The sequence below is a fragment of the Sorex araneus genome, chromosome 3, assembly GCF_027595985.1.
Source record: "Sorex araneus isolate mSorAra2 chromosome 3, mSorAra2.pri, whole genome shotgun sequence".
NCBI lineage: Eukaryota > Metazoa > Chordata > Mammalia > Eulipotyphla > Soricidae > Sorex > Sorex araneus.
This window is the reverse complement of record NC_073304.1, coordinates 158,127,753-158,141,354: the sequence shown is the minus strand read 5'-3', so window position 1 is coordinate 158,141,354 and position 13,602 is coordinate 158,127,753. Positions and strand designations below refer to the sequence as shown.

The window sequence follows — 13,602 nt, the reverse complement described above, 5'->3', positions numbered from 1 at the left end:
GACTGGTCTCAATATTAATTTTCTAAGTACAAATTTATACTTATGGACTATTTATGAATTTAAAATATATGGTATAATGTTATATGATATAAAACCATGATAATCCATGATAAAATAAATGTATTTATAAGTATAAACTAAGTTTATACTTATAAAATCCTCATAATTTTATACTTTGTTATGCCATGCTCTCACTATAAAAATCTGAAGAAGAGATGGAGTGATAGCACAGCAGGTAGGGCATTTGCCTAGCATGCAGTCGACCCGGGTTCGATTTCCAGCATCCCATATAGTCCCCCGAGCACCACCAGGAGAAATTCCTGAGTGCATGAGCCAGGAGTAACCCCTGTGCATCGCCGGGTGTGACCCCCCAAAAAGAAAAAAAATCTGAAGAAATACTGATAACCTAATTTCCCACTGGGCATCTATCTATCTATCTATCTATCTATCTATCTATCTATCTATCTATCTATCTATCTATACTTGGGAAATTTCTGTTATTTTAATATAAATAGTAGTAATCATGCAAAAAAAGTGCACAGAGCAAGAACAAGTAAGTAGCATCTTAACCATCACGGGCCATGCTTGAGACTTGCAGGGAAATGGCTGTGTGTGGTCTGTTGGGCAAATCCCCCTCACAAAAGAGACTCGACCACTTGGGTCTCTGAAGGCGCATGCTCAGAGACATGCACGGTGGGTGCTTCCAGCCTTACCATCGACGGCGTGGAGAGAAGTGAGCGACTCTTCGCTTTTCGCTGAGCGGAGGGTTCCTTCTGCTCTTCCTCCTGAGGAAGCAAAGCCAGACAGAGTGAAACATGCCGACCATTCTGGGGCAGTGAGAGGTGGGCTCTCCCCTCCACTCAGGCTTTGGGCGTCTAACACTGGATGCCACGACCATACTCAATTCAGCACCGTCCTCGCGAATGGTTTCCTAAATGAGCGTGCCTTTTATCTTGCAGTGGACTTGAGAAATTATGAAAACTTTCTCCTACATTTCTTAACTGTTTAGACGCTAGAGGTCTTTCCTGCAGTCTGAAAGCAGGATATTACTCGGTATGATCTGGTAGGTCTTTTCTTTGGTGGGGGAGGCAGGTGGAGGGGATTGTTCGGGGCCACACACTGTGGTACTTCCTGGCTCTGTGCTCAGAGGTCATATGCGGTGCTGAGGGTTGAACCGGGTCAGCCATGTGCAAGGCAAGCAGCCCCTTACCGATTCTGTACTGTTTCTTTGACCCAGCAGGTTCGTTTCTATGCCTGGAACTTTATTTCCGTAAGTTATATGGAAACTGGAAGGTGAGTGGGGTGTGGGTAACCCTATAAACCACAAAAATAACCTGCTAGCTCACACCAAAGAGGAATGGCTCCCTCTCCTTTCAGAGAGGGAGAGAAGTCGGAGCTCAAGATGATTCACTTTCTTGTAACTGGACTTGAGACCTGTCCGGAAAGCAATGACCTCTAAGGAGAGAGTCACAGAGTCTTCTCTTGCAGAGACAGAGAAGTGGAAAGTGTATGTCTAGGGCAACAAAGCCAAGGTGTGCCAGGCAGCACCAGAGGCTGAAGGAGCTAAAGAAATGGTCCCTGCTGGATCCATTAGCAGGAATATGGCTCTGCTGATACCTGGATTTCAGATTTCTAGAGCCCCACAGCTCTGAGGAATCACATTTCTGACGCCTGCAGCCATCCATCCCACTGATGGCACTTTGTCTTGGCAGCCTTCAGATGCCGGCCCATAGTTGTATGTTGTCTGCTGAACCTCAACTGACTGCTCAGTTCCTCCATCGTCTTGTTCATTTTTGCCGAGCCCATGACCACGGCTCTGCTCTTCCCAAACCTTCCCGCTGTGTCTGGCATCACCGTGCAGTGTGTGTTCTGCTCTGATTTCTACTTCTTCTCACAGAACTTCCTTTCCCAGCCCTCCAAATGCCATAAAATGTGGCCATAAAATGGATCTGCGGGGGTTTCAACCTAGGCTACCTGCTGATGGCTTCCCAATTTGCCTTTCGGGTTCTCTTAAAGGCTCTTTTGAATCTTAGACCCAGAATTCTAAATTTCTTCTCAGAAAGGCTCAATGCAGAATGTCTGGAACAAACAGCATTATTCTTCCCAAATATGCTACCCCCTCGAGGGCAAACACATTTTTCATTTTTCTCTGATCCTTGAAGCAAAACTTGAAGCTCTGAGTCCACTTCCCTCTGCCTTTGCTCACTCCAAAAAGCTGGTAGTTCCTGCCTGTCCAACTGTCTCCGACACCACAGTCCAGCCCCTGCATTTCCTTTATCCATTTTAGTCCTCTACTGCTGCCAATGAATTCAACAAACTATTTTATATTTCTAACATTACCGAAAAACAGCAGCATTTTCCATTCCAGATTCAGAAGCTATTAAGGTATACCGTGCATTTTGATTTACTTTTTAAACGAGCGTTTTACTTTTCTTCCCCATTGGCAATAAGATTTATTTGATGCAGCATGACACATGAGTAAGTCAGCTCGTATAAAAGACTACGGCTAGAGCGTGGTTATAGGTCATAAACCTGAGAGACACGTGGAAACATGATTTTGCCATCGGGTAAATCTTTAAAAATAGAAGCTAATAACTGTAAGCAGGATAACAATTACCAAGAACAGAGAGACCACTGCGAATATGCCGTGCATTTTCCACAGCCACCAGAGAGCCTATTTAGTTTCAATATGATTTGGGATGCTTCAACATGTTTACAAGAAACTTAGGTATCTAGGGCCGAAAAATGGCAATGGGAGACAATTTCCCCGGTACAATCCGTGTGGCCAGGAGAGCTGCCCTGGGTGGGCACAGGGGTGTGGGCAGAGCCCGTCTGTGGGACCGGAAGTGTGACCCCCGGAAGTGCGCCCACCTTTCAGAGCCATGGCCTTCATCTCCGAGGGCTCGCTCTCATTGCGCTGCAGCTTGCGCTTGGACATGGAGGAGGATTTCCCCAGGTTGAAGAAGGACCGCCAGCTGCCCACAGGAGATTTCTTCATCTTGTTTTGAGGCCTCCTCCTAGGAGAGCGAGAACGTGGTCTGAGTTAAGACACCCATGGCGCTGCTGGGATTTCTAGCAACTTTCAGGTAAATGTGGGCGTGCAGGTTGGGAGAACACCCAGCTCTTGTCTAAATGGAACCAGGAACCAAGGCCCACCAAGTCCTTCTCATATCTTTACTTTATCTCTGTCCCTGTCTCTCTTGGGGGAGAGGGGCACACCCAGAGATGATCAGGGCTGATTCCTGGCTCTGCACTCAGGAATCACTCCTGGCAGGCTCAGGGGACCATATGGGATGCCAGGGATCAAACCCGGGTTGGCCGTGTGCAAGGCAAGGGCCCTCCCTGCTATACTATCTCTCCAGTCCCCTGTCCTTACTTTTTGAAAAAGCTGACCTGACAATTTTATTTTCTAATCTCCAGAGTGGACATGAATCCTTTTTCGTAGCAAGTTATAATTAAGTTTCTTCTGATCTAAAATGGCAGATGCTCATGATGCTTTTTGAGAGCCACCAGTAGTCTGCCCTAGGTGCCTCCTCCCAAGCAAGCCCAAATAAATGGCCTTCCCTGGGGCTACTCCGGAATCAGCACAGTAATACTGAAGTATGAGAGTAAAAGAAAAGCCTTCCCCGCAGTGAGGATCATATTTTAAGGAGACCCAGGGAAATGTTACCTTTCCAGTGGGAACTCGATGATGGTGTGAAATTTCCCCTGAAGCGCGGCGGGACCCTCTCCCACTTCGATGTACTTATTCTCCGTCACCATCGGAGAATTGACCTGTGCTTGTGTCCGTGCCTGGGCCTCCTCCAGCGTGAGCAGCTTGGTAGACGGAGAGGAGACCAGCAGAGACTTGGGTCTTGACAGAGCAGCTTTGGGGAAAATAAAGAGAAGAGAAAAACAATCAAGAGAGTCACGTGTTTTTGCAGGTAAAAATAATTTACCTACGCTGTGTAGGTGCCCACCCGTCTAATCTGCCTGGCTCCCTGTTTTGTGGTGTCGGGGCTTCTTCATTCTGCTCTTAAATGGGGAGAGTAACAGTGCTTTGTACGAAGGGTGGAGAAAAGGTGAGATGGCAGGTAGTCCAGCCGTTAAACACAAATGTCAAAAATCCCTCAATCGATTCCCTTACTTAAGACCCAGGCGGATCTGGCTATGATCCAGGGTTCTGTTTGGGAAGGAGTTTTTTCCCCCTACGGTTCTTCACAGGCTATCTCTCAAGACACTGGTACCTGGGAACGCAGTCTGGTTTAAAGTGTCATGAGCTTGGGTCACCGCACATGGCGGAACACACGAATGACTGCCGGTCTGTGCACTGTGGATGACAGGCTGAACTCAAGCCGCCGTCTCCCGGGGCAGTCACTCTGCCGTGACAGCGATGCAGAGCTGTGTGTTTCCCCGCGAGGACCAGACCCAGGCTCTTTCTGTGAACCCGCAGCCTCACACGGTACCTGCTCCCTCCTGAATGACCGCACTGATCTTCCCACTGAAGAGCACATCCACGTGATTGAGGATGAATTCAACCACCACAGACTGGATTCGGACTTCCATGAACGCTGCTGTCCCACTGAAGCAGGCGGATTCTATCTGCTTTGATCTGTGGGGCAAACAACGTCACCCTCAGAGTCTTCCAAAGTTAAATCTTAAAGAGCTTTTTTTTTTTTTTAAAATAAGTAAAATCAGAGATAGTCCAGGCGAAGGAAGAAAGCATCTATATACTAGTTTGGGGACCACACCTGGCGGTGCTCAGGGCTTATTCCTGCCTCTGTGCTCAGGGATCACTCCTGGTGGGATGGAGGACCCAATGGGGCGCTGGGGATAGAACCCGGGTCGGCCGCGTACAAGGCAAGTGCCTTATCCGCTGTGCTATCGCGCTAGCCCAGCCTATTTTTAATAGTTTCTTGGCCGTGCCCCCATTTTCTGTTTCAGGGAGACGTCAATGAAAAAAAAAAAAAACACAGATGAGTTTTACGTTCCGAAACTATCCTGAAGGCACACGGATGAATCAGGCTTTCGTCTAAGTTGACTGATACCACCTCAGGTGTCGGGTCAAATGCAAATGCAAACTCACCTGAGCAGGTTTGGAGCCCAGACAATGGCGAGGTTTTTGGCATGCATATTTGTGATGGAGCAATAGTCAGCTAGAAGAGACAAGTGTCTCATTAGGAACTCCAGTGTTCTGAAAAATGAAATACGACCTATTAACAATCAAAAAGTCTGTGGAGTAGCAAACAAACAAAAAAAAGCCATAAAGTTCAATGAATTAATGTGTTAAGTTTTCTATGACAAAATGAAAAAAAGAAATTACATAGAGACCCTGGCCAGTATTTTTGGTTTGTTAAATAACATTATTAGCACAAAACTGTCAGAAGAAAATGATAAACTTTAGATTCTATAGAATTCACTGATTATACAGATATGGGAAACCAAAAAACTGACAATAAAAAGAATAGAAAACCAAGACAAAATAACTAAAATGACATAAAGAAGGTGCACAGCAGTGGGAGTCTCAGAGGCGAGGATGGAACCTGGATGGCTCGACCTCGGAGGGAGAGAGGAATGGGGCTCCAGTGAAGGGGGAGGCCTGACAACTACGCTGAGGGCCGGGGAACCACAGCCAGGGCTGAGTGGAGACAGATGGGCCGTGGGAAGCTTTCATGGGAAAGAAAACTTGGTATGTGTGAAGAGACCCTGAAAGAACAAGGATTGTTCTACTGGAGTCTGGGGCATAAACAAGTCCAGAAAAGCTTCACAAGCCAAAATTGGACCATCTTCCATGGGAAAAAAAAAAAAAGTCATCCCAGAAAGCAGATATACCTTGAGTGGATTCTTTGGTGCAGCCAGGAATACTATTTGCACGGCTGTTACAATGCAGAGGCTGAATGCTGACTTCACCAGATTATAAACAGGAGAGATGGTGTAGTGGTGTTATGTGATATTTGGGTTATCTGGGTTGGCAGGGGCTGGTTGGGGTGGGGGCAGGGGTGACACTTATAAGACACCTTACCTGCCATGAAAGGCAATAAATACTAGCTTAAAAAGGAAAAATATAACCAGGCTTTTAAAAACAGAGGCTAAAACTCCAGAGTGAAGAGTTAAGGATAATGATTTCTGGGAAAGAGACATCAGAAATGGGAAGTGACACAAGAGACAGCTGTTATCCGTCTGTCAGCTGTGCACATGACTTGACCTTTTAAAAAAAACTACAGGCTGCTAAGACCACTTTCTGGACCCAAAACAGAGCTGCTCCAGGCTGGGAAGACCCATCAGTAAAGCCAAATTCAGAAAACGTTTGTGTCCTGGTGCTTCCCGGCGTAGTAGGAAACAGAGTATAATCCAGTCAGCCACTCCCCAGTGCCAAGACAACTCTGAGCGCCCGCCCAAACCGGGTTGACTGGGTTGTCCCAGGCAATCAGATATTCTCTATTTCTCTCTTCCTCTTTCTGTAGTCTGTATCCCATGAAAGTGTCCTGTTTTCTAAGCCATTTGGCAGTTCTTAGGAAAGATGGCTTCATGTCCATTCAAGACATGTTGAATGAAGTGGGTAACACCTAACCTGTCTCCTTTAAGTTTTTTTGCTTTGTTTTGGAGGGCACAGCTAGTGGTATTCAGGGGATGCTCCCAGCTTTGTGCTTGTGTGATGCTAAGGACTAAATCCAGGCTTCCGGCAAGCCTTGCATACATGTAGCCTGTTAAGCTCTCTCTGTGACCCATCATTTTTTTTGGGGGGGGGGTCACACCTGGCAATGCACAGGGGTTATTCCTGGCTCTGCACTCAGGAATTACTCCTGTCAATGCTCAGGGAACCATACGGGATGCTGGGAATCAAACCTGGGTTGGCCATGTGCAAGGCAAATGCCCTACCCTCTGTGCTATCGCTCCAGCCCAGAGCCCAATCATTTCTAACAGTACATATGACTCCCTGTTCTTTTATAAGCATAATTTCTTGTGTTTGCGTCAAAAATAAATGTTCCTTCTCTTCACTGAGTTCTTAAGACCTCCGAATGCCTCCCATTCCTAAAAGACAGGTTCTATTAATAGAACAAAGTCAAAGCAAAGTTACTTTCTGGTTTTGTCTACAAAGCACTTATTCAGCTAATTTTTTTTTGGGGGGGTGTTTGTTTTTGTGTGCTTGAGGGCCACATTTAGTGATGCTCAGCGCTTACTTCTGGCTCTGAACTTAGGGATCATTTCTGGCAGGCCTCAGGGGACCATATGGGTTACTAGGGATTAAACTCAGATTGGGCCTTCCGCAAGGCAAGCACCCCGCCTGCTGTATACTATCTTTCCAGGCCCACATATAGTTTTTAAAATCATGTTAACGTAGCTGATTAAAAAATGTCAGCTGTAAAGCTGTATTCCTAAAATAGATATCTCAATTTTTAAAAAAATGGTGAAAGGGGCATTCAGAGATGAGGCTGAAGAGATGACAAATTTTGCTGATGGTGACTATGATTTTTCAGAAAGAAAGTGAACTATTTATAGGGTTGGCAAGGCTGGAAAAGGTGTGTGATTTCATAGAAATCAGTGTCTAAGAGATTCCATCACTTCCTAAATGACTATGATGCCTCATACTTTTTGGCAATTAAAATACCAAAAAAAAAAAGATAGAAAACATGCCTGGATTTGAAAAAAATTATTATTGATTTAATGCTAAGTTTAGTGCTGTTTTTTAAACTGATATAAGCAGTGTAATTTTGAAAAACTAAAACAGTTCTAAATTGCTTCGTTGTGTATGGCAAAATATCTGCTGAACCTAATTTCTTGCCAGCTTCTTAACTAAGTTTTAATTTAAAATTTATGTTTTACTGTATGTTTCTTAATTTGTTTTTGGGTCACAATCGAAGTGCTCAGGGGATCGTGTGTGCTAGACATTAAACCTGGGCCTTCTGCATGCAAAACCTGTGCTCCGTGCTCTGAGCTATCTCCCTAGATTGAATTCTAAGTTTTTTATCTTCATTTTATGTGGAATGGAGCCATAGCACAGTGGGTAGGGCGTTTGCCTTGCACACAGCTGACCCGGGTTCGATTCCTCCATCCCTCGCAGAGAGCCGGGCAAGCTACCGAGAGTATCCCGCCTGCATGGCAGAGCCTGGCAAGCTACCCGTGTTTTATTCGATATGCCAAAAACGGTAACAACAAGTCTCACAACGGAGACGTTATTGGTGCCCGCTCGAGCGAATTGATGAACAACGGGATGACAGTGCTACAGTGCTACATTTTACGTGTACTATCACTCACAATTCAGGCACTTCTCTCTCTCTCTCTCTCTCTCTCATTAAATGGTAGCTTCCATTCTTTCTGCCTTTGCAGATATTAACAATAATATCTTGGAGAATCCCACCACCATTTCTCAACCAGGGGTCATATGGTACCCTACGGATGCCCAGTATGTTCCACGGGGGCCACCAGTGAAATGCTCATGAATATGGAGCCACAGTACAAGACCAGAACAAGAGGGGCTGCAGGAAGGAATAAGGTGGAAGGAACAAGGGAGTCCCAGTTGGGAATGGTTGAGAAACATGGTTTCAAAAAAATAAACTGAGGGGCCGGAGCGATAGCACAGCGGGTAGGGCGTTTGCCTTGCATGCGGCCGACCCGGGTTCGGTCCCCGGCATCCCATATGGTCCCCCGAGCACCGCCAGGAGTAATTCCTGAGTGCAGAGCCAGGAGTAACCCCTGAGCATCGCTGGGTGTGACCCAAAAAGCAAAAAAAAAAAAAAAAATCACTTTTAGAAGCGAAGTGTGTGTATGTGTGTGTGTGTGTGTGTGTGTGTGTGTGTGTGTGTGTATGTATTTCTCTAAAAAGAAAAAAAAAAGAGAAAAAAAATAAAAATAAACTGAGCTTAGAAAAAGTATAGGGGGTCAGAGAGACAGAGCTTGGGTTACATACTCTGCATGCCTGAGACCCCAAGTCTGCACGACATGGCCACAAAACACTATGGGGCCTCAGACCCAGCTGAAGGGGCTCAGTGGAATGACGCTGCCAGGCCAGGCTCCAGTACTGACCCCTAGGGCAAGGACTGGCCCCTAGATGGCTGTGCACTGCTACATTGATCCCCACGAACTCAGAAAGAAATAATGCAAATAAAAAATCAAAATAACAACATAAGATTTTTAAAAAAAGACTCGTCAGTTATCCACTAGCTCATCTACTTGTTCATTCATTCACTCAGCAAGTGCCCACTGAAGAGCAACCCTCAGGACGGGTTCTGGGGGTACAAAGCTAAGGAAATAAACAGAAACAGACATAAATGCATGCAATGGGGGCTGAGCTTCTCAGACCTCCAAGGACACTCAAATAAAAATGCACAGGAAAACACCACTTCTCAACAACTGCCTTCTCCTGGGGCTGATCACTCACAGCACACGGTTTACCTGTAGTGAGGTGGGGGCAGCTGCTGGATGACATCGTGAATTTTTATCAGCCTTTCTTCATCTGTCGCTGCAGAAACGGCATCCTGTAAAACCCGAACCCAAAAGGAATGAGCTGGCCTGGCTGATGAAAGTGCAAGGTGTCTGCTCACAATTTCGTTTTCACTCCGAGAAGCAAAACTCATGGTGCCCTTTGATGCGGAATAACATAGCACTGAGGGAGTGGACTCGAGTCTACACGAGGTGGATGCTGAAATCTATTAAGAAAAGGCTTTATGGTGAGCCCCTATTAAGGGCGATAAGATTAGTGGATCAAAGTTGGAAACTAGAAAGGGACATACTGAAAACAGCAAAATCTATGCCCTAGGCCCACGGGTTCCAGATGCATGGCTCTTTGCTTCCTTCAGCGAACTGGCTCTTCTATGAGTGGACTGATTCGCACCAGCAGAGCACCGACTGGCAAGGGCCTGGTACTCACTGAGAACTTCTCGTACAGCTGGTAGGTGAGCAGCGGGTTGGGCAGCTCCCGGAAATAGAGCTTGCAGAGGGAGCCCACCGAGTGGATGTCTTGCACATACGGTTCTTTCGTCAGGTCGGGGACGTGCTCAGAGTCAAATTCATGACTGAAAACCAGAGCAGAGAGACACAGGTATTGAACTGGGGGTAAAGCAAACACCCGACTCAAAAACCCTCACCCCCGTGAGCTCACGTTTCCTTCAGAGGGTTGTATTCCACCCAGCTGCAGCAGCAATGAGATGTCTGAGCCGAGAGGGCTATTTTCAGGCTACCAAGATTTACTACTGTAACGGACAGTGATCTCTGACATGCTTCCCAATGAGCAAGTCTTAGCACCAACACCCAGAAACAGGATTCCTAATCCCTCTTGGGATAATATACTCCAAATTCTGGCAGTTCTGGAATCTAGGAAGCTGTGCGTTGACAGCTGTATATCTGGCTCAGAATTTCTACGGGAGAATTATTCAAGAATATGGTTTAGGAATACTTACTACAGAGACATGAGGAAGCCAGAATTAATTCGAAGACTGGGAGCTGACACCGAATTTTAATAGGCAAGTAAAACCTGAGGCATTAAACTGAGTGAATTTGTGCTCTGAATACTCAGGCCTACTAGGTGCAGACTCTCGGAGGTTAATTAGCATTAAAGGCACCAGAGCACTTATCAATCTAGATAATTAGTGTTTACAGATAATCTGAGTAAGAGATTTTCTGCATCTGCAACTGTTTTTAGCACAGAATCAATTTCAGAATTTTCTAAACATGTGCTCCTGAAAATAGAGATGAGTTCTGTGGTCAATTAGAATATTAAAATCTTTACGGAATAATGGCAATTACCATGCATCTCAATGAAAAACAAAGGATAATTATATATTAAGAAGAGACTAGGATCTAAAAGATCAAGCAAAAATAAAACTTCTATTGCTGGTATAAAGAGCACTGCTATTTTTGCATCTGAGAAGATAATGGAGGGAATGTGGATTATGTAATACACATACTTCAACATATACTACAAAACTTGGGTCCACAAAGATGGGGAAAAGCCCCACTCCCATATTTTAAATAACAATTAAAGAACAACCCTATTACAATGTAGATTTTCATCTCATTTTCACCTTGCTAAAATCTTCAAATATTGTAATGAGACAAAGGCCAGGTATCAGGCGTGTTAAGGGGGAATGGTTTTCAGATATTACAAATAAATATACTGTGTTTAGGAAAGCACACACCTGGAACAACATGAACATTATTGTGTTGGGGGGGTAGGGGCGGAGGTGTGGGCTCACCCATCGATGCTCAGGGCTTACTCAGGGGTCACTCCTGGCAGTGGTTGGGGATGAGGAGAGGGGCAGTGCCAAGGATTGAACCTGGGTCAGGTGCGTGCAAGGCAAGTGTCCTACCCACTGTACTACTGCTCTGGCCCATGAAAACTATTCTTAGTTTACCTAACCCATTTCCCTGAAGATTATGATGATCACTGTAAGTGGCTTAATTCTGAAATATTGCACTTTAATTACAACACGAGTGAAGAGAAATGCCACAAAGATTTTTACCGGAGTCTCTGGATATTGGAGGCGACCCCAGAGAGACGATATATCCCATCCACGATGCCATATCTCTCGATGAAAGCTGTACAGCTTTGAAGCACCTGGGGTACTAGGGAGAATTTTCAAAGACAAAGATTAAGTGGAAAATCTTCTGAGGAAACAAAGTTACATAGACAGATAGACACACACACACACACACACACACACACACACACACAGTCTAATTTTCACCAGCAAAATAAAAGTTGTAATTTTAAGTTACAAGGGGGGCAGAAATACATCTACTCTAAGAATGGTGAGGGCAGCTGAACATTTGGTCAACAGAACTGAGCTAATGGGGGTGGGGGGGGTGGGAGGGGTCCTTGGGCCACTGGGGGAAGGAAACAGACTCTCTGGTGATGTCATGGTGTTAGAATGCCAGCAGATGCATGATTAACAGTATAGTCAATCTGGGTACCTGTATAAAAATGGGAAAGAAAGAAAGAAAGAAAGAAAGAAAGAAAGAAAGAAAGAAAGAAAGAAAGAAAGAAAGAAAGAAAGAAAGAAAGAAAGAAAGAAAGAAAGAAAGAGAAAGAAAGAGAGAGAGAGAGAGGGAGGGAGGGAGGGAGGGAGGGAGGAAGGGAGGGAGGGAAGGAAGGAAGGAAGGAAGGAAGGAAGGAAGGAAGGAAGGAAGGAAGGAAGGAAAGAAGGAAGGAAGGAAGGAAGGAAGGAGAAAGAAAAAGATATAGAGAGGAAGAAAAAGAGGGAGAAAAAAGAAAGAAAGAGAAAGAAAAAAGGGGAGAAATTAAAACATAATAATGGATGGTGAGGATGCATTTACTTTTTTTTACATCTAAACTCATCTACATTGCTGATTCCTGAAATCCAAGAGAAACTCCATCTCTCACATTCAGGGAAGACTGAGATCTGCTGTGTAGATCTAGACCACGTGAGAGAACAGTTTAGTCCAAACACAGTAGCAGGTTTTTAAAGAATACAGCAGTTCAACTTAATTTCAGGTACGACAAATGGCTATACCGAATTTAGTGTTTACCCAACCTAACAATTGCCTCTGAGTTATGCCATTTTAAAAACATTTTAAAGCCTCTTTTACTCAGTTAATGTTAATTGCACTATATTCAATAAGTGTGCAAAATGTCAACAAAATGAAAAGATCAAAGCAATTTTAAGTAGATTGGGATCTTTTGAATTCCTGCCTACCTTTGCATTAAAATTACTTAGTAGTATCAGTTTATTGTAAGAATCAGTAACCATAAGTTCGCTGTAAGAAAAGGTGGTGAGGAAAGCAGGGCACATGCTCTGTTAGCCTCACTGCTGCTGACTCAAAGGGTCAGCTACCCTGGGCCTCTGCCTCAAGTATCATCACCATCACCATCACCATCATCATCATCATCATCATCATCATCATCATCATCATCATCATCATCATCATCATCATCATCATCATCCTGTTGATTGTTGATTTTCTCGAGCGGTCTCAGTAATGCCTCCATTCACCCTAGCCCTGAGATTTTAGAAGCCTCTTGTTACTCGTCCTTCCCAACGGTGCTGCATTAGAGGCTCTTTCAGGGTCAGGGGAATGGGACCCATCATTGTTACTGGTTTTGGCGTATGGATATGCCACGGGGAGTTTGCCAGGCTCTCCCATGCAGACACGAAATTCTCAGTAGCTTGCCAGGTTCTCTTACAGGGAGAACTAAGCTATAAGATGTCCAAGCTTCTGGGAGCTTGGTTTTATAGTCTCTGGATATTGGCCGTTGATGGGATTACATGGTGCAGGGGGCAGTTTCTGGGTGTGACTGCCTAGCTACTGGAAAATGGGGGATCTGGATGGAAGAGGCCCAGTCCTGATCTGAGCAGGCTTGGAGATCTCAGCCCCGGGTCCCACACACCTGGGTTCCTTTGCCAGTTCATTCATGCCTGAGGCTCGTCCGAATGTGTGAAGAGTAACACATGACATCTCAGCAGAACTCAAGTATATAATGGATATTTTCTATAACCGTTAGAACTTCTATGGTTGAGCCTTATGAGTTTACAGACTTACATAGTTATGCACGTTTGATCACATCAACTAAAATTCCTTAAAAGAATTGCTTGGGAGGGCATTATTTGGTCTGCAACAAACATTCACTGTACTAGGAATGAAATATTCATAGAAGCAAATTAAACA

At 44.9% G+C, this 13,602-nt stretch overlaps 1 protein-coding gene across 6 annotated transcripts in view; it reads right to left on the bottom strand.

Annotated features, from left to right (window-relative positions):
* The window catches only part of ARHGAP32 (Rho GTPase activating protein 32), a 259,745-nt gene that overhangs the window by 11,145 nt on the left and 234,998 nt on the right, over positions 1-13,602 (bottom strand). For all 6 annotated transcript variants that reach the window (XM_055133619.1, XM_055133617.1, XM_055133621.1 and 3 more), the window contains 8 exons: positions 11,439-11,541; positions 9,848-9,992; positions 9,373-9,455; positions 5,066-5,173; positions 4,446-4,591; positions 3,671-3,866; positions 2,872-3,017; positions 714-785 (listed from right to left, as the gene is read on the bottom strand). In XM_055133619.1, the coding sequence (XP_054989594.1) occupies positions 714-785; positions 2,872-3,017; positions 3,671-3,866; positions 4,446-4,591; positions 5,066-5,173; positions 9,373-9,455; positions 9,848-9,992; positions 11,439-11,541 (999 nt within the window). The remainder of the gene's footprint in view (positions 1-713; positions 786-2,871; positions 3,018-3,670; positions 3,867-4,445; positions 4,592-5,065; positions 5,174-9,372; positions 9,456-9,847; positions 9,993-11,438; positions 11,542-13,602) is intronic.